Raw genomic sequence first — 26,630 nt, 5'->3', positions numbered from 1 at the left:
CTAGTGAGCTCGTCCACCGCCGTCTCCGCTCTTTTGACTCCTCGGAGGAGAAACTCGCCGCCTCCTCTCTGCAGCATTTCTACTCTCTTTGTGATTCAGTTTCATCGTTTTTTTGTTTTTTTTGTTTGGTTCTTTTCAGCTGTGAGATCGTGCAGGGAAGAAAAGGCTCAGCAATAGAGGCTGGAGTGTTTCTCTTCTGTCATTTTGGTGCCATTTGATTAAAGGACTTGGCTGCATTAAACGAAGTTATCGTGCACACTTGCAGTATTTTATTTTATTGTTTGTTTTTTTTTGGACGGGGGAATCTGTTGCAGCTCGACAGGAGCAGAGCGCACCGTGAGGGGGGTTTTAACCGAGACAAAGTGAGAGAGACATGGCGACCGAAGTGGAGACGTGGTCCACGGCAGCTCCAGCCGACGGTGAGTGAATGAATCCGGCGTGATGTGGTGAATGTCGGGTCCCCAGGGGAGCCACCGCTGTGGGGCCTGCTGCTGCCGATCTATTGTCCCTGCATGGGATGGGCTGCAGCGCCAGCCATGCTCCACCATGTGCTCCGTCCAAGGCGCACACAAACACATCGCTGGTGCACGAATCACTGCACGCAGCTGTTGCACTTTCGATGCTGCAGTTTGAACTGTTTGCACATTTTTCCACAGGTTTGTAAATGTTTGTTGTTGTTGTTGTTGCTTTTTTTTTTAAACATTTAACCCTTTCGCGCTTTTGATTGGACGGCACACACTTCCGGTTTGACAAGTCGTTGTTGTGTGCACGCTTCCGGCTTTTTAAATTATCATTATTTCCCCCCCCCCTCGTCTTTGCAGCACATTTTCGATGAGACACAGTTGCGCTTGTCACCTCTAAGTCGTGCGTACCGACACATTCTAACCTTTTACGCACGACGCGCCACCGCAGCGCCTCTCCTGCGTTAAATCACACCGTGTGATTGGCGCTTGCAGAAGTGATCGCAGAGTTCCATCACCTCAGTGTGACTTGCAGCGGTGTTTTCTCGCAGTCTGTGGACGGTGGTTTTGGATCTCTGAATAATAGCTGAGCGGCTGCCACATTGGGTCCCGTGATGACGTCGACATGTATAGCCTACTATAGGAGCCAATCAGAGCGCCTTACATAATCCCTGCCTTGTTGTGTGTTCAAATGTTACGTAAGAAACGTATTGTCGGTCTTGTAACTGGTGTTAGTGCATGAATCTTGGACATGTTTGGCAAACATGGAAGCCCACACTCTTAATAACGTCTGTTGGTGTAAATGCGCATTGACTGGCCCCAGGTGGATCATTTGACATATGCCACATGGTACGTTGTGTCAGTGTAACAGCAGCCGGTCCATCAGTGCACAGATGGGCTGTTCTGCATGAACTTTGCCTGGTGTGTTTTGTGTTGTTTTTTTTTTTTTCTTCTCAAGGAACATTGAGGCAGGCTTGATGGAGCAGCAGCCTCCGTTTGATGAGGTGCTGTCAAAGGATCTATTGTCTTGGCTGGAAAACAAGAGGGGGCACAGCTCCTTGTTGCATTGTGGGTCAGTCTGGGCGCTGAGCCACCGCAACAGTATGGGGAACATACAGAGCCAAACATGAATCATCCCCAATGGTCCGACTCTAAAGACTTCCCTCTTGTCTTTTTCTGGATCACAACTAGTGGTTTCTGTTTTACCACCAATTAATCTGCCAAATGGTGAAGTTACTGTAGCACAAAGCAAAGGTTTTACATTGTTATTCAAGCAGACAGCGAAAGACCCACATTATATGCTTTTAAAATCAAGCATCTTCAGTAAAAAGCATACTTCTAAGCATTGTACCTTTTCACATCCAAAACCATGTAAATGTTCTCGACCTTGTGAGCAGTCTGACAAAATGGTCTCAACTCTTAAGAGCTTGGTTGAGAGCTTTGTGTCGCATCTTCTTCAGAACAGTTTGTTCGCCTTTCAAGTTCCTTTATTCCCATAAACTTTTGTGGTGTTTTTGTATTAGCTTTGATGTTGACATTTGGTGCTTTAGAAATCTGTTGCTTTAAGGCAGGGATGTCAAACATGTGGCCTGTGGGCCAGAGTCAACCCGCTAGAGGGTCCAATCAGGCCCGCGGGGCGACTTTTCACAGTGTAAAAATTACATAGAAGACATTAACCGGAAATTATAAATTTGTAAAACTAGAAATTTAAATTGGTTTCTAGACTATGACAAGTTGTTTTGATCATAAAGTAAAATACTAGATTGCTCATTGTTCTTTTGTCATTGCGTGTCTCGTTTTTGTAATATTTTTGTTGGTTTGTTGTCAGACTTTTGTCATCTGTCGCACATCTTTGTCATTTAATTTCTCGTTTTTGTCATTTTTTTGTCTCATTTTTTGGTCTTTTTCTAACTGTCTAATTTTTGTCTTTTTTGTTTTGTGTTGTTTGTCTAATGTTTTTTCATTTCGTTTCTTGCTTTTGTCATTTTGTGTCTCATTTTTGTAATGTTTTGTCTTCTTTTTGTTGTTTTTTTGTCTGACTTTTATCATTTTGATCATAAAGCAAAATACTATATCATTCAGTTCCAGATACCTGTCAATAAATATTTTGTGCCTTTGCATAAACTGTGATCTATAGGTTGTAATGTCTAAATGATAAACTGAAGCATAATATTTTTGAAATTAAATATTTTTTCTAAGAAATTTCTTATTGTTCAAAATGATTTGTAAAAAGTTACATCCTTATATATGAACTTTTTTTGCACTAAAACAAAAGACAAATTTGGAGTTGTGGTTATTTATAGATTATTATGCTGTGATTTCAATGGTCCAGCTCATTGGAGATCAAATTAGGCTGAATGTGGTCCCTGAACTAAAATAAGTTTGACACCCCTGTTTTAAAGTATCGTGCACTTTTTAGGCTTATAAATGTAAATTAAATTAGTTTCACCTCAAACGTTGACTATCCTTTTTTTTTAGGTCACACAGAGCAAATCAGCGCTCCGATAAGTGCCCTGTAGGGGCAGATTTTGCGGCTGTGTAGAGCTCCACCTGTGAGAACATTTACGTAACTCCTTGGATAAATAAATGTGTTAAGAGCACAAAGCCATAAATGTCAAGCCAGATCTCCTCGCAGCCTGCTGACTACTCATTCTGTTACGGTCTTGGCCGCTGTTCTTTTGTTGACCTCCACATACGTTCATGGAAACATGTTTGCATGCACCATCAGTTTGCATTAACTGTGTCAGCGTAGAAATGAAGCAAACCACCCAACTCGTGCAAAGTTGCAGTGCACCAGTGGAGGTGATTGGGGGGAAAAAGTAAAAAACACGTTATCAGATATTTTACCGTTTATCTGAGTAGCTGTACGTTATCTGTGTTGTTCTTTTGCAGCTGTTAGAAGAAGCACACTCAGCAAAACTTATCATTCAGTTGAGCTGTTTACTTTTATCTCAGAGACTGAAGCATAGTTTCCTGTTTGTCCATGTGCTGCCAGTTCCTCAGCCTCCGCTCTTACAGTTGTATATTTAACCCTGCATTACCATATGTACACAAGTTAAGGCTGTGCTTCTGGAACATGTTTTTAAGTTTAAAAAAAATCTGCCCAAGCCTCCTTTCATTAAATGAAATGACGGTTAAACCCGAAGGACATCCACACCCTTCACTCCTGTCGTAGATAATCACCGCAGTACCATTTGCAGAAAGCCTGCTCTCTATTTGTCCCCTTTATCATGGCGCAGATGCTTATTTGACCTCAAAGGCCACCGCACGTTTCTGCTAATGGTTATCTATGTTTGGGTTTAACGGAGAAAGATGGCTTCTAGCAGACTGTTAAATTGAGACTGAGCGTGGCACTGAATGTTTCACAAACTACTGGATATAGAAAAGAAGAAAATGACAGAAGAAAGTTTTGTAAAACTACAGCTTCTGTCTTTCCTTGTGTGCAACCCTTAATTGTGCGCGTTGAATCACCCACTGCCACCATGGACAGTTTACACAGAGGTGTCGCCACAGTTTGATGTAGGGTGTTATTCGGTAGCACTGTATTTGTTAAGCTACACTGGGCTCTATATAACAGAAGCTAAACCAATAACTTTTTGTGAGTTAGCTGAAACTTTTGTAAAACGTCTGGTTTATTTGCATAATGATGCCACTTACTGGCATTAAAGTCCCTCTCTGCTTAGTGATTAATCCCTTAAAACTCATTTGTGTGCATCAAAGTTACATATTCAAAAGCTTTTCTGTGGAAATAATCCCTTCCTGCTTTAAAACAACTTAGATATCCACCCACCACGGCCCAGTCGCTGCAGCTCAAACACACCAGCTCACCAAAGTTGGAATATTGGAGTAATTCTGCACCATACACCACCGTTCAAAAGTTTGGAGTCACCTAGACATGTCCTTAGTTTTGAAAGAAAAGCTATTTTTTCCAATGAAGATAACATTAAATGAATCAGAAATCCAGTCTAGACATTGTTAATGTGCTAAATAACTATTCTAGCCGGAAACGGCTGATTTCTAATTTTTCATGGAAAACATGAAATTGCTTGGGTGACCCCAAACTTTTGAGTGGTGGTGTATGTTTAACCCAGGAACAGATTTTTGGGGAAGAGCTGCAAAAGTGAAAGTGCTGTTTTGAGCATGATTTGTCTTGTAGCATAAAAAATGCCATATGGAGGCAAAAAAAAACCTTTATTTTTCACCTGAGGGGGTCTTTCAGGCATGTCAAGACACTCTACTATGAATCCAAACTATCTTTAGTTACTTCTGTCCTTGGAAAGTTTAGAATTTATGAATGCATAAACTGTTTAACTTACTAGTTTAAAAGCTTAACCTTTTAATTTCACAAATCCTGCTAGTCTGAAACTCAGATTTAACTTGAATAAAGAGAAACTTCCACCCTATTTCAGCAGATAAAATAACAGCCCCCTGGTACCAAACTCTTACACTGCATGTATAAATAATTCTTTTTGGAGTAGAGGGCTGCTAGAAAACAGTCCTGAGCATGTCAATACTGCAGCTTGGAGAGTTAGTTTAGAAAACTAGGTCTGCCCTGCCCCACTGACCCACTTCCCATTCATAAACACTGCTACTGTATGGATATCTAAGGCTCAATAACACTGCTGCTGTCCTTTTCGAACCTCCCACACAGTATGTAGGGATGAGGTCCTGTGCTGGCCTGCATCTGGCTCTGTGTTAACGGGTAAACTGTGAGGGCGGTGTTGAAACCATCATGATGTTGCTGGTGTGCTCTGGTAGGCGTGCAGTGTCAAAGACAGCAGTTTGTTTATGCAGCTTTATGGGATTGTGACACTCAGTTTGCGCTGCAGTTTGTGGGGTAAACCTTTGAACAACTACTCCAGAGCTGCACCATCTTTGCTTAAAAAGTTAGTCGGCTCAGCTGCATTTTTTTTTGTCAAGATTGCTTTGCAAGTCTTGGCACAGCGCTCAGACTTTTTCTGCCCTCTCGTTTTTGTTTTTTTTTTCCTGTTCTTTTCCAATTGGCCGGGTGAGTGTTTGGCATGCTGCCATTGGCTAGTTCCTAATTTACTGCTCTGGCGAGGCCCCTTGGCCTACATTGGGGGAAGGAGGAGGAGCCACAGGAGGAGGTGACACATGGTTGGCTGTTTACAGATTTTAGAAGGCCAAGGGTGTGGTGCTGCTCCTACTGCAACAGGTTAATTCAGGGAGGCTTCCTTTCCTTTTGTTTTTCACATTACTGAGCTGCCTGAACTCTGCAGTGATTGAGATCATGTGAGCACCTTTTTAAAGTTGCAAGGTTTCTAGTTGTATAAAATCTAAAAGTCTACCCCAGTTGCAGCGATTTGGTTTTGCTTTTTAGATTATTAGTTGTACCTGTGGCTTGGACGTTTGCCCCCCGCATGCTCTCATCATGTCCTGTAATCTAAGAGGCCATAACTCCTCAAACTGCCATTTTGGAGCCACGCACATGGGATCTGAGTATTCATTACACCCTCAGACATTCCTCCTCCTGCTTTCTGTCTCTCTTTCAGCCCCGTCATGTGACCGGTCATGGACCCAACCATGCCATATGTAGTAAGGTCCACTCTAGCTGCGGCGCACAGATCGCGAGAGGACAAAAAAAAACTGGTGTCAGCATTTCTGCAGCATGTGTTTCCCTTCACTCCCTCCTCCCAGGCCTGCAGCAGCGCTCCAGTCCCACTTGTTGTTTTGTTTTTGCTCTTTCTCCGCTCTTACAAGAAGCATCCAGATATTAGATTCTCAAACTGACCACACACAGAAGAGTAGTGAATTCATTACCCCACCTAATGTCTGCTGGTAAAGCTGGAGAGTGTCACAAGCATGAATATGTGCCACCTTCCTGTGTAATGTTTTAGGTGTTCTGTGACCTTTTGGCTGTCTGTACAAAAACCTTCCATGCTGTCAGAAAGCATGGCATAGTTGCAGAACTGTAAGTTGGTTGTGCAGTTTGCAAAATGTGCAGTAAATAATCCGTACTGTTTGAAATGCAGGTAAAATTAGACCAAACAAACTCAGCATTTGCACCATAAATATGTAATGCCTCGCTGCATGGTGTGCACTAAATCCTGGAGCTGTATTCCTTGCACAAGACTTGGCTTGACTTTCTAAACATCTCCGGCAGAAACTTGTTTGTTAGCGTTGTTAAGCTCCCAGCCAGCCTCAGCTTCATTGGCTGAGCCGTGACATGACGTTGTTAGTGGAGTTTTCAATAACTTTGTTTAGCTGTTGTAAAAATGACTTTCTTCTGAAATCAGTTTACTAGTGCAGATAGGATTTTTTCTTTCCGTCACCTGTATTGTTCTTATTAGTGTTGTGGGTTTTTTTTGGACTACAGAAATGAACAGGTCTCTAACAGATACATGCATTCTAACAAAATATTCGATTAACGTTTCTGTCTCTGTACGGTTTATATTCTTAACAGAGTGTCAGTAAGTTCACACAAGGAAAGTTAAAGCTTAGAATGTAAACTGCTTGTCCAAAACACCAATATGTGACTGAGCAGATAGCATTATCCTTTCTTTTAAGAACTCTCTTCAAAGCTGTAAGTTCAAACAACATGTTTTCATTGATCTGCACTGGAACGTTATTGTTATCCTCACGCCACAAACTTTGAACTACTTTATTACCTTGAATATTGCTGTTTGTTGAAACATTACAATTGACCATAAATACAGATTTTAAAGACAAGCCCAAACCATAAAACCCAAGCCAGGACACTTTGGCGGAGACTTGGTTGTCCACATTCTTATGGCTATTTGATGTCTTAAGTGTCTTGTGCACAACAAAGGTAATCCTCAGCATTTATGACTGTCCCCTTCTGGCACAGTACAACCTAGGCTGTTCAAGGCAAATCAACTATCGTAACTCTTTGATCACAGGGATGTTTTCTTTTGACGCCAACTTGGCAGAGGCTTCCCGGCCCTACAGTGATGACGAAGACGCGCTGAACGAGGTCGAGGTCAACGGCAACTGGACGCCCCAGGAGAAGGCCCTCCACGAGGCCCGTCTCAAAGCCAAGGCCAAGCGTCGCCTGCGCAAGTCCTCATCTCGCAACTCCACCAGCGAGTCCTTCTCCGAGTCGGGAGATGTTCCAGGCGGTGACCCACACAGTCCCAAGGGCAAAGTCAACACCAACGACCGCAAATCCAGGGCGGGCAAAGGCAGAGGACTGCCGAAAAAAGGTACGAGTTGCGGTCGGTGCAGACTTTTGTTGATGGAAAAAGTTGTGCTTTGTAGAGGTACAGTGAAGATGAGAGGATTCTCTCTCTTTGATGAGCATAATCAATAATGAATGGATGGGTTACAGCTTCAACATCCAGGTTGGAATGGAAGAAGCACTGATCATGAGCTGATTCCTCTTGTCCTGAAATTTGTAAATAATCTGGTGTTTATGACTTCTGTTATTTACTGCTATTATTTAGCTTTCATTAAACAGTAAACTAACAAAAAAACCAAAAGGCGAGTTAGTAACCAGATTAACATTAAAGGTTAGTATATACTCTAAAAACTTACTCTACAATGCTATAAACAAAACACTTCTAATTTTAAAATCTATGGAAATACCAAAGAATTACAAGTCAATATACAGTATTTACACATTTCAAGGCACAGAGATTTAAAGTGATTTCGACAGGTAGTAAGAAAACAGCTGTACAGTCAACCCTTGCCATATTGCGGTTCACTTTTCGTGGTCTCACTATATCATGGATTTTTAAGTTGTATATATCTAATTCTGTATCGCAGATTTTTTGCTATATCGCAGGATTTTGCGGTATGTAGGTATTTTTAATAGATTTTTAAAATTATTTTTGCAGAAAAATAAGCATTTTCTAGCTTAAAAAATTGAAAACGATATAAAAAAATCTAAGAAATAATAATTAAAACATATTAAAAGAATTTTAACTAAATAAAATGCATAGCGTACAGCGATGAGTGCAGATTGGCTCAGTAACTGTAGCGTCAGTCTCCTCCATCTCCCGTCTATAGCAGCGTTCAGCATCTGGCCTTGTCCATTTCACATCAACGTCTGATCGCTGTCATTGTGTTGCTCTGCGGTGTTGTGTTTTTGTGTAATTTTCTTACAAAAATTTAATTTATTTCAAACCCTACGATGTGGATCAAACATTCTGCGCCTTCTAAGGCTTCTGGCATTGAATCCAAGCACCAGAGGAAGATGCTTACCGTCTTCCTCTGGCAGAAAAGGTGGAACACCTTAATACATTAAAAAAAAAATTATTTAACAAAAAAAAACAAAAACAAAACATATGTATGTATATATATATGTATGTGTATATTAAAAAAATACGAGGTCGCTCCTTCGTGGATTTTCGTCTATCGCGGGGAGTTCTGGAAGCTAACGCTCACGACAGACGAGGGACCTCTGTAGTGAACTACAGAAAGTGGACGGAGATTGTGCAGTCGCATTGAATTGGTCCTAGTGTGATCATTAGCTGTACTAAATACAATTGAAGCAATGCTTCTTAGACAAGTTGTATTGGTGATTGGTATTTTCTGCTGTTTGTCTTCAGGTGGGGCTGGTGGTAAAGGCGTTTGGGGAGCTGCTGGGATGGTTTATGAAGATGAGGAGCCTGATGCACGAGATCCCAACTATGATGAATCCTCCCAGGTGAGTCTGTACAGCCGAGTCTGTAACAATACAGAGATATGCGATTTTGTCTTAAAACTTTGGGTCATAACTACATAAAATGGAAAATGTTGCACATGTTTACATTAGAGAAAGGAGTGTTTGCTTGAAAAAGATAAATTATATCATCATAATAGCTGCAGACGTACTCATCAACACTTTATTAAAGGATATTTTTCATTTCTATGGTGCCATAGAAGTCCTTTAATTCCAGATATTGTCATTACACGAGCATCAGCAGTCCGTGCACACAAACAGTGTTTTCCAGTGATGAATGAGCATCACCAGCAGAGGTTAGTTTAGCGGAGCAGCTTTTTGTTCCAAAGAGCCGCTCTGATCAAAGCCCTGTGGGGAATCGGTGCCTTTTATGTCTTCTGTTGAGCAAACATGCTGATATTGAAGAGCTGATGAAACACACGGACCATAAAAAAGATTTCACTCTATGAACAACATAATAATGTTTGTCCACACTCTAATGACAAGCATGTGCACTGGCGAATCTCTAATGAGTTTCACAATGTTGTGCTCTCCTGTGATGAATTGTGAGGTCTTTAATGGCATACTGTATAATCAAAGAAAATAGAATTGTTTGTATCTCATACAAAAACTACAATTCAGCTCAAAATATGATTTATTTCTATCTCAAGGAATACATACAATAAAAAGAATTCACAAATACAACTTTGGAAAGAGTTCCACAGTCAGTCAGTTGCTTCCGATGGAATCAGTAACATGAATAAAGTTCTTCCTCCAGCTCCCTCTGTCCAGCATTGCTGTCAAAAGTTCTTTGCCTTCCAGACCCATGTCTTCTTCTAGCACCTTCCTTAATGTTGTGCTCGGCCTGACAGCCCTTCTGATAGTATCAGTTTCCATAACAACGACCAGCTGCTTCATTGTGTCTCACCACATGTCCAGCCAGGGCTAGTCTACATTGCCTATAGAGCCATATAGAGAGGTGTGATTTCCAGGAGATGTTTTGTACCATCCGTAACATTCTGATATACCGTAAATTCCATCAGTTCTTTTTGAGAGTGTCTTTGTTAGTGACCAGGAGTCATATCCATAAAGCAAGATGGATTCCACTGACACCTTGAATACAGGGGGTCCTCGGTTTACGACGTCCTCGACTTACGGCATTTCGGCTTTACATGGGAACTGGTTACGCGTAACTAGTTGATGAGGGGAGCAGACAAATACGTTGTCACACAGCGCTATAAAATGGCTTAGTTTACCTTCACCGGTTGTATGCCACCTGATTCTCAGCCAATCAAAGGTGAGCTAACTAAACATGACATGTTCAGTGACATTAGGTAAATCTCGAACTGAACAGTAAACATTGAAACCTCAACAACAGTATCAGTCCGTTACAATATTCCGTTATCTTCTTGTAAAATGACTCAGACATGCATGAAAGTCGTTGTTCTTGACTTTTCCGAAGAACTGATCGATATCGTGATGCATGTAATGGTTTTATATACATTTTCGCCGGCATTCTGACTTATGGCGAAAATCGACTTGCGTCATTCCGTAGGTACAGAACTCCAACGTAAGTCGAGGACCCCCTGTACTCTTGTTTTGGTTGCCGTTTTAATTTTTAGATATCCATATTTATGACAGAATGCAGTGCTCCCCATGCTTTGCTTTGTTTCTATATCATGTACTGTGTTGGTGTAGCCTCAAAGATATCGGAAATTGTCAACTTTTTCAATTTCTGACCCATCTAGTGCATGCAGTGTCTCCTCAGATGTTGCGTTAAGGTGCATGAACTTCGTCTTTCTAGCATTCAGCTGGAGTCCAATCTGGGTTGTGAGTTACACACAAAGATCTGTGAAGGTGGTGAGACTTTAGTTGCACAAGGTCAGCATCACAATAGTGCACATAGTTCTTGGTTTTTAAAAAAAAGTACAAAACATTGATTTCTTTTGGATATATTTAGATAGTCAAACATTTGATCCTCTTTGATACAGTGTCTGAATATGCACAAGGAACATTAGCGCCTTCAGTCAACTAAAATAGCAATAGATGGGGCTTTCTTCAGTGGAAAAATTGGCTTGGGAAGTTAGTTTTGCTCCCTTTTGCAGAAATATCTTCCTGCAGACATTTTGTATAATTGTACACTACCCTCTGACTTTGGCCTGCTGAAATTTTTGGCCCCTCTTCCATGCAAAATTCCTTCACTAGCAAGATGTTTGAGGTTTTTCTTGCACTTCAACCCCCACCACAACATTTAGATGAGATTTAAATCTGGCATTCCATAACCCTCAGTTTCTTCTCCTTGTTTTTTAAAAGCTATCTCTTGATGGATTTTCCAGTGGATTTATGGGATCATTAACTTTCTGACAGGTCTGCTCAGTTCATCTTCAAGTTTTGAAAAGATGGCATCTCATTATCTCCGAAGGCTGTTGTGATATGATACAGGATTCACACTGATTCAGCAAAACAACCCCGAACTGTAACATTCCCACCACCAGCTGGTATGAGGTTCAGCTCCTGAAAAGCTGCTTCTGATCTGTGCCATGTCAGCTGTTACTGTGTCTAAACAACTCCTCCTTTGATTTGTCTGTCCAAAGCACATTATTCTCATCTTCTTTGTTCATTGGCAAACTAGTCTTCCTGTTAATGTTCTTTTTGGACAGCAAAGTCTTACTCATGGCACGTCTCCTGTGCAGCTCAAATTTGTGCAATGTTTTCATGAATATAAGAGTTTGTGATTTTGGAATATGGACAAGATGACAGTTGATGCACCTACATCATTTTCAAATCAATTTCTATACTCACAGGGTTTATGTTTTTTCTGATGACACCACACATTTGAAAAGTAAAGTGAACATCAGACTCGAGATGTCAGAATTTGAAATAAAACTGTTCTAGCCGTCACTCTCTGATACTCTAATTCTAATTTTTGGATTTAAAAGTAGAATAAATCTACTTACTTTAGTCATGTGAATGATGTTTTCTTTTATTATTCAAATTATGAAAAGGATCACAAAATGTTAATTTTGTGCATAATCTGTTCAAGTACATGACTTTTATCTAAAAGCACTGTGTCAAATGTTTTCTTGTCCAGATATGTTTTTAAAAAGCCAGCAATTTCCATGAGATGCACCTAATTTTGTTAAAAAAAATATCGGATGCTAAATTTACTAGTGTGTTTATTAAATAATATCTAAATAATCCAAATAGAGCATTTCTTCTAACGGCATCGGAAATATAACCAGACTTATTTCAGTTAGTTTTGCATGTACATCACATTTCAGGTTGCAACAGCTGAAGCTGTCGTAGAAGACGTGTGGGGTCATTAATACACTTTAAAGCCCTTTTTTTTTAGGGTTTGTTGGATATTAAGCTGCACTAAAAGGATCTTTCTGTTTAGCCAATTATTTTAGAACTGAGGTTGACAACACCTTGCAGTCGGTTCTTGTCATTTTAACAAGTGAAAGTAAATGTTAAAATGTTAGAATACGTTTCATAGTGTACCGAGACGGTACAGATGCTGCAGAGCTTCTTTTAAAACAAATTCTATCTTGTGCATTTTCACCGTTGCCGCTGTTAAAGGCCAACCAAAAGTCACCTCTAAGTGTTTGTAGATCTGGACATTTTCAACACTTTATTCCTGAATAATTTTCTGTACATATTTATGAAATTATCAGTTAATTTGTGGCACCATTCCACAAATTTTCCCATTATGGGTTTCTGAAGTAATTAGTTGTTTTTAATTAATAGGTTTGTGACTGTCTGCGTACATTTGTCTGTCTGTCCGTCTGTTCACAACATTACTCAAAAACGGACTTATGGATTTAGATGAAATTTTCAGGGAATGTCAGAAATATCACAAGGACCAAGTGATTAGTTTTGGCAGTGATGCTGCTTATAGTCTGGATCCACGGATTTGTTAAATATTTCTGTATCATTGCAAGATAGCGGCACAGCATCACTGTAACTATTTATTTATTTGTTAACCTTTATTTAACCAGGAGAAATCCCACTGAGTTTAAGAACCTCTTTTTCAAGGGAGTCCTGGTCAAGATAGGCAGCAGCAAATACAAAACACAGCTACAAAATTACACAATTAAAACACAATTAAGACACTAGCAAAAAACAAATGAAAATATTAAATTTACAAGAAAATTATGACACACAAGTGAATATTGTGAAGTTGGCCTCAAGAACTTGCAGTTTTGATATAAAAGCGCTCAAGGAGATTAACTTGGTTAGTTTTCAGTCTTTCTGCAAAAGGTGTAGAGTAAATAAAAGCCTTTTTACCAACTCAGTACAGGCATATGGAACAGAAAGCAACAAATGATCTTGTGAATGGAGAGAGAGAAGATCGGAACTTTTCTGTACAGTTAAGGAGCAAATGTAGGTGGCCAGTAGTCCAAGTACTGCCGTATATATGAAAGTATACCAATGTCTAATCCTTCTGGTGGCTAAAGCTGGACATCCCACCCGAGAGTATAACTTGCAGTGGTGCGTCGACACTTTACAGTTCCTAATAAACCGCAAAGAAGCATGGTAAACTGACTACAAATGAACACTACATCAGCTGCCTGTTACAAATCAACCACTGCGGACCACGAATTGTTTAAAGATTTCATCCGTCGGAAATCATACAACAACTGAGCAACCTTGGTAGAGAACTTCTGAGTCCTTTCCTTGGTTCTGACAATGGAGAGACATAACAGCACTTCAAGGAAATTCTAGACTGATTCAAATGAAAATATTAACTTGAGCTCATTTAAAACCCGATTGTTTAATCCAGGTGGCTCCATCCCATCATAATCAACAGTACGTTCAATCTTTAACTCCGTTATCATGCAAATGCTCAATGCGATGCTGAAGGCCAAGTTTGTTTGTCTCCTGCCCCCGTCACGACTGAATGCAGAGTGGGAACGGAACTTCTGTCAGTAAAATGCTGATAACAGTTTGGGAATGAGTCAGAAAAGCCAGTGTGATTTGGCCTTGACTTTCGCACGAAGGTAGTGGAAAGATGTCTGGTGTTAAAAGGGAACTGGGACAAAGTGGCACAGAAAAATAGCCGGGACATGTTCAGACGGTGGCCTTTGAATCAGACTGAGTGGATCACCTGATGAAAGATGCGTAAATGGCACAGGTCATCCTGTCCTTTGGGAAAATGATGGAATGTAAAAATGAGTAGCCCTAAAATGGGAAACCTAACGCTTCCTTTTCCTCTACACAATATAATTTGTCGTGAAGTTAACATAAAAAGCTAAGAGCCCTTGCAGAAATGTTCAGCACAGGTCATCACTTTGCCTACACTTGGCCATAAATGTATTTTCTACCATCACTTTCTAGAGTTACTTGTGTAACATAAAAACAGCAAAGTGAATCAATATGTTGAACTTTAGGCCATAATCCTCCTTTTATTCTTTTAAATTTTTACTGTTACACAAGCTCTAATTTTTACAAGACATTAAAACAGGGAGCCGGCTTTTAATTCTTTTCCAGCTGCAGTTTTATTTGCTCGTTCAGTGCTAAGATTACCATTGTATCAGTGCTTACCATTGTTTTCCAGGTCATGCAAAACCTGACCTGAAAAGTTTGTTGGACTGATTTTTATTGGTGTTCTTGGCATTCATGAATGCAAATGCTGAAACGAAAGAGAGAAGTTGTCAGATGGAAATACAGGAGGATAGAACATGGACAAAATACACTGGAATTTTTAAAGAACTCCCAGCAAGAAAAATCATATATATATTTGTTTGTCTTGATAAGACGGTAGACCTGGTTTCATGTGAATTTAGAACATTCACAGTGAATGTTTGAGCTTTTTAATGATAATCTAAATACTGTCAGTTAGAATGTTTAAATTTCAATGTAGCACGCTGAAAAGAAGATGAGATATGATAAACATTGGAAAATATAGATTACATAGCAAACTGGGGCTGCACAGTGGCTTGGTGGTTAGCACTGTTGCCTTGCAGGTAGAAGATCCCCGGTTCGTGCCTGGGCCCAGGATCTTTCTGCATGGAGTTTACATGTTCTCTCTGTGCACGTGTGGGTTTTCTCCAGGTTCTCCAGCTTCCTCCCACAGTCCAAAAACATGCTGAGGTTAATTGGTGATTCTAAATTATCCGTAGTTGTGAATGTGAGTGTGCTTATTTGACTCTATGCGTAGCCCTGTGATAGACTGGTGACCTGTCCAGGTGTCCCCTTCCTTCACCATAAGTCAGCTGGGATAGACTCCAGTCCCTGCACGACCCTAATGAGGATTAAGCGGTGTATAGATAATGGATTGGTGGACATAGCAAACTGAAAAACCTGCAGTAATGGTTGTGCATCTATGTTGTCATGTAGTTTTGTGAACATTTAAGGTTTTTTTCTGACTGATAATGAGTCTGTTTTCGCACAGGGGGACACGGTTTATGCAACAGTTGTGCCAGAGGTAGACGAGAAGGAGCTAGAAAAAATGGTCAACCCAATTGTACAGGAGTACTTCGAACACGGAGACACAAAAGAGGTCGAGGTAAATGATTTCAAATCTTTCTTTAACTCGGATCATCATTAGTAACAACACTGGTTGGACTGTATAGATACCGTGTTAGGTCTGTATGTGGAAACTCATTCAAGCTTAATTTTTGCACTTTCTCCTCACTCTGTCAGATGTTGCTGAAGGAGTTAAACTTGGGCCCACATAAGTACGAGTTCTCCTCTTTGGCCGTGTCCTTGTCCCTTGAAGGCAAGGCCAGCCACAGAGAACTCACCTCCCGACTGCTGTCCGATCTGTCGGGGAAGCTCATGTCTCAAAGTGACATGGCCCGAGCCTTCGACAAGATGCTCAAAGAGCTTCCAGACCTCATACTGGACACGCCGGAGGCTCCACAGGTAGAGCTGATATGCAGGAGGGAAAAGTCAGAGCTGTGGACCTGACGACTTAACGCACCTAGAAGATTACATGGAAATAAAGATTAAATGTGGCACAATATACACTACTGTTCAAAAGTTTGGGCTCCCTTAGAAATGTCTTTATTTTTTTAAAGAAAAGCATTTTTTCAATGAAGATAACATTAAATGAATCAGAAATGCAGTCTAGACATTGTTAATGTGGTAAATGACTATTCTAGCTGGAAACAGCTGATTTTTAATGGAATATCTACATAGAGGTACAGAGGAACATTTCCAGCAACCATCACTCCTGTGTTCTAATGCTACATTGTGTTAGCTAATGGTGTTGAAAGGCTGATTGATGATTAGAAAACCCTTGTGCAATTATGTTAGCACATGAATAAAAATGTGAATTTTCATGGAAAACATGGAATTGTCTGGGTGACCCCAAACTTTTGAACGGTAGTGTATGTTCAAGATTGTTTACTTCATAGAGATGCACAAATCTCATTAAATATCCACACTGTTTGAGCTTTGAACACCAAGTAACTTCCACACTCGTGAGATGCAAGAAGCAAAAGATAACTTTCATACTACATCAGGATCTTTGCCCAGTGTCTCTTGTGTTTTCCTCAATAGTTGAATGATTCATCCATTTATGGAAATCGGTGTGGAAATCCAAGTTATCATTGGTATCTTGGTCCTGTCCGCAGTCTAAGCCGATAGGATAGATGTAATGCCTGTGGCAGTTTTGAGGAACTGATTGAAGAAAAGATGGTAGTTGGGGAGAAAACAGACATTTCCAGTTTATTTAAATATTACAGATTTAAAAAAATATTCAAGTTTGTATCAGTTGAGGTGCACTGTATCTGTCATATCAATACCACTTTGGACTTAAACATGTGATGTGGAGACGTTTTAACACGTTTTCTCTCGTCTCTTAGATGTTAGGTCAGTTTATAGCCAGAGCCATCGCCGATCACGTCCTGCCCATGTCTTTCCTGGACTGCTATAAGGGCAAAGTGGACTGTGAGTACGCCAGGTGAGTAAAGCTGAAACGCATATGTTGGATCAAGGCGTGTTGAAATTATGTGTTTCTGCAATTTTTTTCCTCCATCTTGACCTTTTGCTTTTCCAGAGTGGCTTTAGACCGTGCTGCAGTGCTGCTAACCATGAAGAGGGAGATGGTTCGTCTAGACAATGTGTGGGGCGTCGGTGGAGGTCTCAGACCTGTCAAACATCTCGTCAAAGAGGTAAACTCACACCAAACAGGCAGAATATTGCACACTTTATCACAGGGCTGTCAAACTGATTTCAGTTCAAGGGTAAAATCACAGCATAACAACCTTTAAGTAACCACAACTCCAATTTTTTTTCTTTGTTTTAGTGCAAAAAATGGTATGTTCTAAAAATGTTCACATTTAAGGAATTATCTTTTTACAAAACATCCTGAGCAACCTGAAATTTCTTAAGAAAAATAAGTCCAATTTCAAAAATACTATACCTCACTGTATTATTTACACATTGCAACGTACAGATCACAGAGTTTCTACAAAGGCACAAAACATTTAGTCACAGGTATCTGGAAGTGAACAATCTAGTATTTTACTTCATGATCAAAACGACAAAAGTCGGACAAAAACAACAACAACCAAACAAAATATTACAAAAACGAGACACAAAGCGACAAAATGGACAAATGACATAAGTGAGACAAAAAGACAAAAATGAGACAAAAAGCAATGAATAAAGCAAACACAAAATGATAAAATAAGACAAAAAACACAAGTGAGACAAAAAGTAAACACAAAATGACAAAAAAAATTAGACAAACAACAAGTCACACACAAAACGACAAAAGAACAATCAGCAATCTAGTATTTGTCATGGTCTCGAAATTATTTTAAATTTACAGTTTTACAAATTTACACTTTGCAGTTATTGTCTCCTCTGTATTTTTCACACTTTACAAAGTCGTCCCACAGGCCAGACTGGACCCTCCGGAGGGCCGGTTTCGGCCAGCGGGCCGCATGTTTGACACCCCTGCTTTATTACCATGAACTGATAAGGCACTTGCTTGTTTCAGTACTCAAAGGGATTTAAACAGTAATCCTTTGCACCTGAGGTCAGAATGTTTGTGTCCACAAGATCTGTGTCTTTCTTAACATTATATAACATAAACGGGAAGCCAAAATGCATGCTGGGTAGAGAGCCACGGGCCAAACCCTCTGCTATGTTGCTGTGTCAGCACAGCATTTTTCTCCCCCGATAAGTGAGAAACACAAAAACGAGGGCACAGGAGGAGCAAACACACACCCAAGACTTGAACTGAAATACCGACAACACACTCTTTCTCTTTCGCTCTCTGTTTCTTGGCTTTGCCTTTGTTTTACAATTGCTGTTCTGGTTGTTATGGCTTTTCTTTTTTGTGCGAATGTGGGTGTAGGAGTTTCAAGTGCGCATCGTTTTTGTATATCAAATTGTAAGTTATGCAACATTTTAAATGACTGTGTGCATGCTTGAAAATGAGGGATCGGTGTGCCCCCGGCAACTGTGCTGTGTGTCAGCCTCAGACCTGCAGACGCTCTTGTCCATTTTTGATTTCCTGCCTGGTTGTTGCTGCCTGAGGGAGAGTGTACTGGCCTGGAAGAGGTTTCATTCACTCCTCTTTGCAGCCTCTTCCTTGTCACCCTTTTAGCTTCCTTGTCGTTCTCTGTGTTGCTATCCTGCTTGTCCACGTCATACTTCTCTCCTGTCACGTTTCCCTTGATGCTCAGACAAACACACATCATCTTCACTCAGGGAATTGATTCAGAAGCGTCTTTCTCTCCGAGTGTTTTTGAGCATCTTGCATCGATCACGCTCTCCTCAGCTCTCAGGCTGTATGACTAATTGTTTCATAAATAGGCTTAAATAAGACAATGTTTGTTGATGTACATGCTGATTAGCAACGAGAGTGACATAACCAAGCCTGTTAACAAGCGAAAGAGACTCAAGCACTACATTTGAAATTTTGCCATAGAGCTCATTTAACATCAACAATTAGACGCCAGATGGGATTGGCCCCTGACCCATTTTGCTTCTTGTGCCCCCATGGAACCGTTGGCTCATTTATACATGTTGCATGGGAATGTCCAGGAGTTTTTGTTTTGTGGGAGACGGTTATCAGTACTCTGATAGAGCTAAGGAAGGTACAGTTACCAATGGACCCAGCTGTACGACTTCTAAATGAAGACTCTCGCACTGCTATTACGGACAAGAAGTGCAAAATTTGGCTGACAGGCCTGACTGCAGCAAAGAAGATTGTTGTCCAGCGCTGGAAACCCATCTCAAATACTCACTGGCTTTGGAGCTTCTTGGACAAGATGGATGGATAAGATAATGTTAGCTGCTACTTTAGCCTAAATAAGATAACATTAGCTAAAAAAAAATAACGTAAACTGGACTGTTAGCCTATCTAGAACTGTCATCAGCAAGAGTCAATGATGCAAGACTAAGCGCAATACAAATGTGGAAAGAATTGATATCAGTCTTGAAAGACCTTCTTCCAAACTAGACAATCTCTGTATGGACATTGCTATCCTGGCAGTTGGTTGTGGGGTGTGTGAGGGGACTGGGGGCTACAGAGCAGGGATGAGGGGAAACTGACTTGTCAGGGACACCAGACATGTATGTGGATTTTATTTCCCAAGGAAGTCGGGTTATTGCTGAAATAAAGCTAAATTAAAAATACTTCAGAGATGGATACTTTTAGGTATTTTTGGGCTCTCTGTTCAGCTGCTGGAATTTTGCAATATCCAGGGTCATTTCGAGGGAACACAGGTTTGCTCCAGATAAAAGCAGAGGAACACAGGTGTCAAAAACAACACAAACCCCAGTGTAGCAGGATAAATTCAACACATTCTCAACCTCCAGAGTATTTTCTCCATCAGAAGATACACTCATTCTTAAGACTTTTTTTTCTACGGAACAGAAAAGGTCTTCTTACTCACAGATTAATTCACAATGTCTCTTCCGTTACTGTGCGCCCATGCTGTTAGGCTGCTGTTAATGGAAGTCAGCATTTTCCACCAATTATTTCAAGGTAAAAACTCTCCATGGGAGTGAGCTGCTGGAGGAAATTTTTCATATTAGATAAATACAGAGGATAATAAACCCCATAAATACCTGCGCAGATTAGGTGGAATTGTTTTGTTTATTTATGCATGGTGATGTGACCCTCATAAATTCTCGGATCAATAAATTCCGTATTCATGACAGAATCTGTTGATACTTCCTGTGCGAGCAGAAGTTTGTAACTGCAGTTTGCAGCTGTGTTTGATGCACTTTGCACACACTGTTGACCTGATTTGTTTGTGTGTTTGTTCCAGATGAACCTCTTGCTCAAAGAGTACCTGGTATCAGGAGACGTGTCGGAGGCGGAGCGCTGTCTGCGGGACCTGGAAGTCCCTCACTTCCACCATGAGCTGGTCTACGAGGTACTGAGCGTTTGATTTTATGCGAACCAGATTAGCAGATAGTTTCAAACTAAATGGAGTGTTTCCGTTGGATTTCCCCACACATCGTAACAACTGGAATAGTAAAATGTGAACTTTTTGAAGTGTTTTTGTCCCTGGTGACTACTTATGTAAACTGAAGAGCAAAACTAAAAAATAAGATCTCTTCAGTGACTGCCATTACTGTGTTCTGCCAGGGACAGTGTGTGTTTGGCAGCGACTTTCTTTCGTTTGCAGTGCATGTATTTGCACGGCTCCATCCAAAGCAGTCAATCCTAAATGTGTAACTATATTAATGAATAATTGGTTAACGATTTTCTTAACGTGCACACATTTTGCACAAACATTCTTGGACAGCAGAGTTTTCTGTTCCGAATTAGATTAGGGGCAAACATGCTGCTGTCAAAATTGCAAGTCAAAAATAGGCTCAGGGTTTTTTTCTGTCACGGAAAGTCTGCACACACAGTTGTGTTCAGTTGCACATGCAGTGATCAGTTCTGCACCTATGACCTCCGTAAAAAATCTGGGCACCATTTGGGTTCGTCCTCTGACTTCAAAGTGTAATCGAGTTGAATTTGACACCACATGCCAAAATGTCTAATCAGAGTTATGTTACTTCCACATAGTTATACATGAAAAACGAAAAAGCAGAACTGCTATTTTTATGTTTAAGTGTTGCCAGATTTTGTGAGATGAGCAAAGTGATGTTTGGCTTGAGCCTTATTGAGCTCATGTTTTGAAAATGTTCGATGGTAATTGCCTCCAGTAAAGGTGGAAACACTGCCCCCATGTGGTGAAACGTTCAGCTCAGACACCTCTGAAAAGTCCATCCATACATCCATTATTTATACACTGCTTAATCCTCACTAGGGTTGCAGAGGGGCTGGCGTCTATCCCAGCAGACTCAGGGTGAAGGCAGGGGACACACAGCTACATATAAAGACAAACAATCACACTCACATTCACACCTACAGATAATTTAGAGTTACCAATTAACCTCAGCATATTTTTGGACTGGTGGAGGAAGCCGGAGAACCCGGAGAAAACCCACACATGCACAGGGAGAACATGCAAACTCCATGCAGAAAGATCCCAGGAAGGCAGGGACACGAACCCAGCCCCCTCTGAAAAGTCAAGTCACTGTTTTTACTGCACATTTTAGAACAAAAGTTGAGCGGTTTCATAGAGAAATAAGATTGGTGTAACAGATTTACATAGCAAGGTTAAAAATTAAGGTTAAGAAGCTAAAATATGATTAAATTATAATCCTTAGGTGTGAACAGGAGTCCAACTTATCTAAACATTAAGGCTCAGACGCTAAAGCATTACGTAATCGGTCCAATGTCCTGACTAGTTTAAAAATTAAAATAAATACAAAATTATGTATTGAAAACCCCCAAAATTCAGATTCGCCATGAGCAAGAATACTGGTGACAGTGGAAAGAGGAGAAATAAACAACAAAATTGTGAGACAAACAACAAAAATCTGAAAAAAAAGACAAAAACAAGGCAAAATATAAAATTTTACAAAAATAAGACACAAAATGACAAAAGAACAATGATCAATATAGTATTTTACTTTATCAAAACAGCTTGTCGTGGTCTAGGAATTATTTTAAATTTTTAGTTTGCAGTCAGTGTCTTCTTTGTAAATGTTTACACTTTACAAACTTGTCCCGCGGGCCGAATTGGAACCTCTGGAGGGCCGGTTTTGTTACACCGGCCGCATGTTTGACACCCCTGATGTAAACCGTTTTAGCATTGTACCAGAATAGAACATCTTTGATAATGACTGACCTAAATGCTGCTCACATTTAATTTGCTGATTGTATAATTGCGCTTAGTGCGCCATGTTTCTTCCTCTTGTGTATCATGTTGTGCATCATTGTTGTTTTTCAGGCTGTGGTGATGGTACTGGAGTCGAAAGGAGACACTGCCAGTCATATGATGATAAAACTTCTGCAGTCCTTCTGGAAAACAGGCCTCATCACTGTGGATCAGATGAACAGGGTTAGCCCCTTTTTTTGCTCTAGTTTTATTTATATTATTTTTAATGTAATGATTGTTTAACTGAAGTAAACCTTGTTGTGATACCATATCTTCATATTTCTACACTGTTTTCTGTGCAGGGTTTCCAGCGAGTCTATGATGAGCTCCCTGAAATCAGCCTCGATGTGCCACATGCCCACTCCATCATGGAGACCTTTGTGGATCTCTGCTACCAGGAGTCTGTCATCACCAAACAGCTGAGGGATGCTTGTCCCTCCAGGTGAGTTGGACAAATAGTTAGCACTTCCTTTTGGTATTTTCTCAGCAAGTCATTCTTTAGACTGCCAAAATCTTTATCTGCTTATGTATCAGTGTTTCCCAGTTGTCAGCTACAAACACTGACTGATAAAACTGGTTATTAGTAAATAGATCATAGATATACTGTTTACCCTCAGAACCCCATAATATGACAGTAGGATTGTAAGGCATGTTATGTTTTTAAATATCACACAAAATGACACCACTTAATTGTCACAAAAAATCTTTGAAAACAGGAAGAATTGCGTGGTGTTGGCCTACCAACGGTCATTTGCGAATTTCAGATTCATCTGAAAAAGCAAGCGAACCAAAATCACTTTTTTCTGCATTTCTCATGTAAGAATTTGCCAAAAATACATCGTTTGCATTTACCGGATTCTATTCAAAAATGTTCTGCACTCTGTGCAACCAAGAAGCCTGTAGTGACTCAGCTGCCAATAACTCAGGGGCTTTTCGGCTGAGCTGAAGGCCATGTTTACACAAAGCAGATAGGAGAAAATAATGAAAGGATTTAAGGAGTTGGAGTTGGAAAATATCGTAGATAGTTTTTTTTTTTTTTATGATTGGTAACAACTGGAGACGCAGTTATTTTTCCATCTATTTTTTCATGTAAATAAAGAATTTCAACATTTTTTTTCTTGTTTTTGATCTGTGGCATTACCACTTAGTTATTCTGCACAAGAGATATTTTTGAGCTCGCCATGGCTGTGGTATTTCCATAGAGATACAGGACTTTATATTACAGTGAAAAATTTTGTCCACAGTGAGTGAAAATGCGACGGGAAAACTCCCAGAAACGGGTTGATTTTTAAAGACAGCTCAGTAATTTCAGAACTACGCTGCAGAAACACATCAGCTGCTTTAACTGAGTGATCCAGTGTTATTGGTCGTTTTTGGACAACAATGGAGATCTCCGATGATTGAACTTAGGCTTTAATTACACAAGAAAAACTAGTCTATAAATTAAATTCATTGTTGGTTTTGGTCTTTTTACATGGTTTGTTGACAATAACCAAGCATTGAATATAACCAACTTAATTCTTCAACATTGTCATTACTCCGCCAAGGAAAGCACCAGAGTTACATGACTATCACCGTTGGTTTGTCTGTCTGTTAACATCATTACTCAAAAACAACCAACGGATTTGTATGAAATTTTCAGGGAAGGTCAGAAATGACACAAGGACCAAGTGATTAGAATTTGGCAGTGATGTGGCTTATAGTCTGGATCCACGGATTTGTCAAAGATTTCTGGATCATTGTGAGATAGCGGCACGGCATCACTGTAGCTATGACAAGTGAACACAACATCAGCTTCCTGCTGATGATCACATGATTGCGATCCAACTGCAAATCGACTGCTGCAGAGTTATTGGGACTTATGTACAAAAATTATACAAAGAACAATCAATTAAATTGTAAGTTTGTTTCCGAGTCCCATCAATTCCCACCACCTGCTACATATTTAGATCTTGTGATTCGGTATCCATTACACAACGTACGCATGCATGCATGTTATGGATACATCTATATCAAATGGTTTCATTCTATGTTGCTGTGATTTTTGGTTATCAATAACTAATAAACAAATGCTGCATTCTTACAAAGAAAGGCTGCATTTCTGACAATGTCATATGGGGGAATGAGCAGCCTTAGCGGAGTACTGCGCCGAGTGCTTTTCTGGTGATTCTAACGCTCAAACTTCACTTTCTCCACCAGAGGGCGGAAGCGTTTTGTGAGCGAAGGAGATGGAGGGATGATCAAGAACTAATCCATCAGAGGAAGAGCAGCAAGAGGAGGAGGAGAAAGGGTGTCTACTGGTTCTTACACCTCGTTTCTGCTTCAGTGTGTTTCCCTGAAACCGGGCATGCCTGCAGTCTGACGTTTCCTTGATCCTCTCCTGATCATGTTGTCATTACACAAACCAGCGTTGACGTTCGGTGAAAGCAAACTAAAGAGTGGCTTGGGGGTTCAGTTCCCTTCATCTTCGTAATCACTGTTTTTGACAGTTTTTTTTTTTTTTTGAAGAATATTCTGTGTTTCTGGGGATGGTGTAACCCTCTTGCCTCAGTCTTTTTACCTGTTTGTCAAGAATAACTCAAGTCAGAGCTGCATAAAAACAGGACAGGCAGGATTTTGTGAGAGATTTTTTTTTTTTTGCTTTGTTTCACCTGTTGCCATTTTTTTTTTCATGTATTGTGCTATAAATGGAAAAAAGCACTTCAGGACAGACAGTGCATACTGTGCAGGCCGTGAGCACTTAGTAATTTAGCTCAGCCACAAGGATCTAAACCTTTTTATCTTCTGTCACAAATTATTTGAAATTATTTCAAGGACATCATGCTTTGTACTTTCTGGTTCAAGTGGTTCTATTGATACTTTATGAACAGTGCTTTTTGTTATTTTATTTTTCTTCATCTCTTGGTCTCTGAGGCCAAATGTTTACTTTGTAAAGCAGCAGTGAAAGCAAGAGGTGTTTGGGCACTGGGTGTTTTTTGAGACATGCATTAGGGCAAATGTACTTCTAAAATAATAAATTGGGATACATGTGTATACAAAAAAAGAAAGAAAATGAAAGTAATATTTTGAGCACTCTGACTTTTCTTGCCGTTAGCTGATGTATCCTGCCTCATGGTCAGCAGGTGATTCTGGACAGGCAACCTTCAAATACAAAACCAAATATGCTGTAGAGCATCTGCGATTCTTTAAAGTTGGAATCTGTTTAATGACTCTAAAAAGGTAAAGTCAAATTTTTCTTGGAAGACAGTTTGTCACTGCCCTTGTCTAACAGTTTTACATGTTGACCAAAGTTGAAATGAGTATGTTTTATTCATTAAAAATAGGCAACAAATGAAAGTTTCTGTATTTTTCCTTACCAACTGTTTGGGTGAAAGAGTACCCAGAGATAGAGTCTGAGGAAAATGAAGATGTAAAGCAATCAGATTTTATTATCATTGTCATTAGCTGGGGCTACTGAATGCATACTAAGTAAAAAGAAAAATGCAGTATGTAATATTTTATTACATTTTATCTATTCTTTTTAATGTAGGGGAATAAATATTTGTTGTTTCATTACGTGGCATCTCTACAGCAGAATAGTCGTCATTAAGCAAGCAAGTACGCACTGCATTGGACATGATAATGAGCAGAAAGAGTGGAGTCATACAGATCTCAAGTCAGTAATGAGTCACACATCTGCGACACACAGTGAGGTTGGTGATGCTGCTTGTCGAACGTTGTTGAACTCTTACTGAAAGTCTCTGTGAACTTGGCAGACTTGTGGATATTCGAGTGCCTGACCATGACCTTAACTGACATAACAACAGGCAACTCAATCTTTGGTGCACAGTTGGCTAAATTAGACCCTTTTCTAACCATACAGTATGAGATTTTAAATGAGAAAGAAGATTTTCATCAGGTTGCATTTCACCCTTGTCTTTCTTTTGTATTGGTACCTTCTCTCGTTGCTAATCTTCATCTTTTGATCAGAGGAGGTGGAACAGTGTTAACTTAAACCTGCAACTCAAAAGCAGATTGAGTTTGACTGTTGTTTTTGCCTTGTTTTGGCCTGATCCTTGCCTCTATTTATGGTACATTCTTGGCACAGGGATACATGTGTATATTGTGATTCTTAGAGCACAGTTTTATTCCATTCATCCATTATCTATACATTGCTTAATCCTCATTAGGTCATGGGGGGTCTCCAGTCTATCCCAGCTGACTTAGGGCGAAGGCAGGGGACACCTTGGACCACCATTTTTTAAAAAAGCCATCACCAGTCTATCATAGGGCTACATATAGAGACAAACAATCACACTGGCATTTATACCTACGGACAATTTATAGTTACCAATAAACCTCAGCATGTTTTTGGAT

At 40.1% G+C, this 26,630-nt stretch overlaps 1 protein-coding gene across 2 annotated transcripts; it reads left to right on the top strand.

The window, feature by feature from the left end:
- pdcd4a (programmed cell death 4a) lies at positions 1-25,610 on the top strand. 2 transcript variants are annotated; one of them, XM_023280592.3, is made up of 11 exons: positions 1-419; positions 7,343-7,645; positions 8,993-9,090; positions 15,479-15,592; positions 15,730-15,951; positions 16,896-16,993; positions 17,090-17,204; positions 20,322-20,429; positions 22,347-22,457; positions 22,577-22,716; positions 24,474-25,610. In XM_023280592.3, the coding sequence occupies exons 1-11, from the start codon at positions 374-376 to the stop codon at positions 24,523-24,525; spliced, it is 1,407 nt and encodes a 468-aa protein (XP_023136360.1). In that variant the 5' UTR covers positions 1-373; the 3' UTR covers positions 24,526-25,610. The 2 variants fall into 2 exon arrangements, with proteins under 2 accessions (XP_023136360.1, XP_023136361.1); XM_023280593.3 differs by having other exon boundaries at positions 4-419; positions 7,373-7,645.
- The last annotated feature ends 1,020 nt before the right edge of the window (positions 25,611-26,630 follow it).

This window comes from Amphiprion ocellaris, chromosome 4, assembly GCF_022539595.1.
Source record: "Amphiprion ocellaris isolate individual 3 ecotype Okinawa chromosome 4, ASM2253959v1, whole genome shotgun sequence".
Taxonomy (NCBI): domain Eukaryota; kingdom Metazoa; phylum Chordata; class Actinopteri; family Pomacentridae; genus Amphiprion; species Amphiprion ocellaris.
Note: the sequence above shows the minus strand (reverse complement) of the source record. Positions and strands in the feature narration are given on the sequence as shown.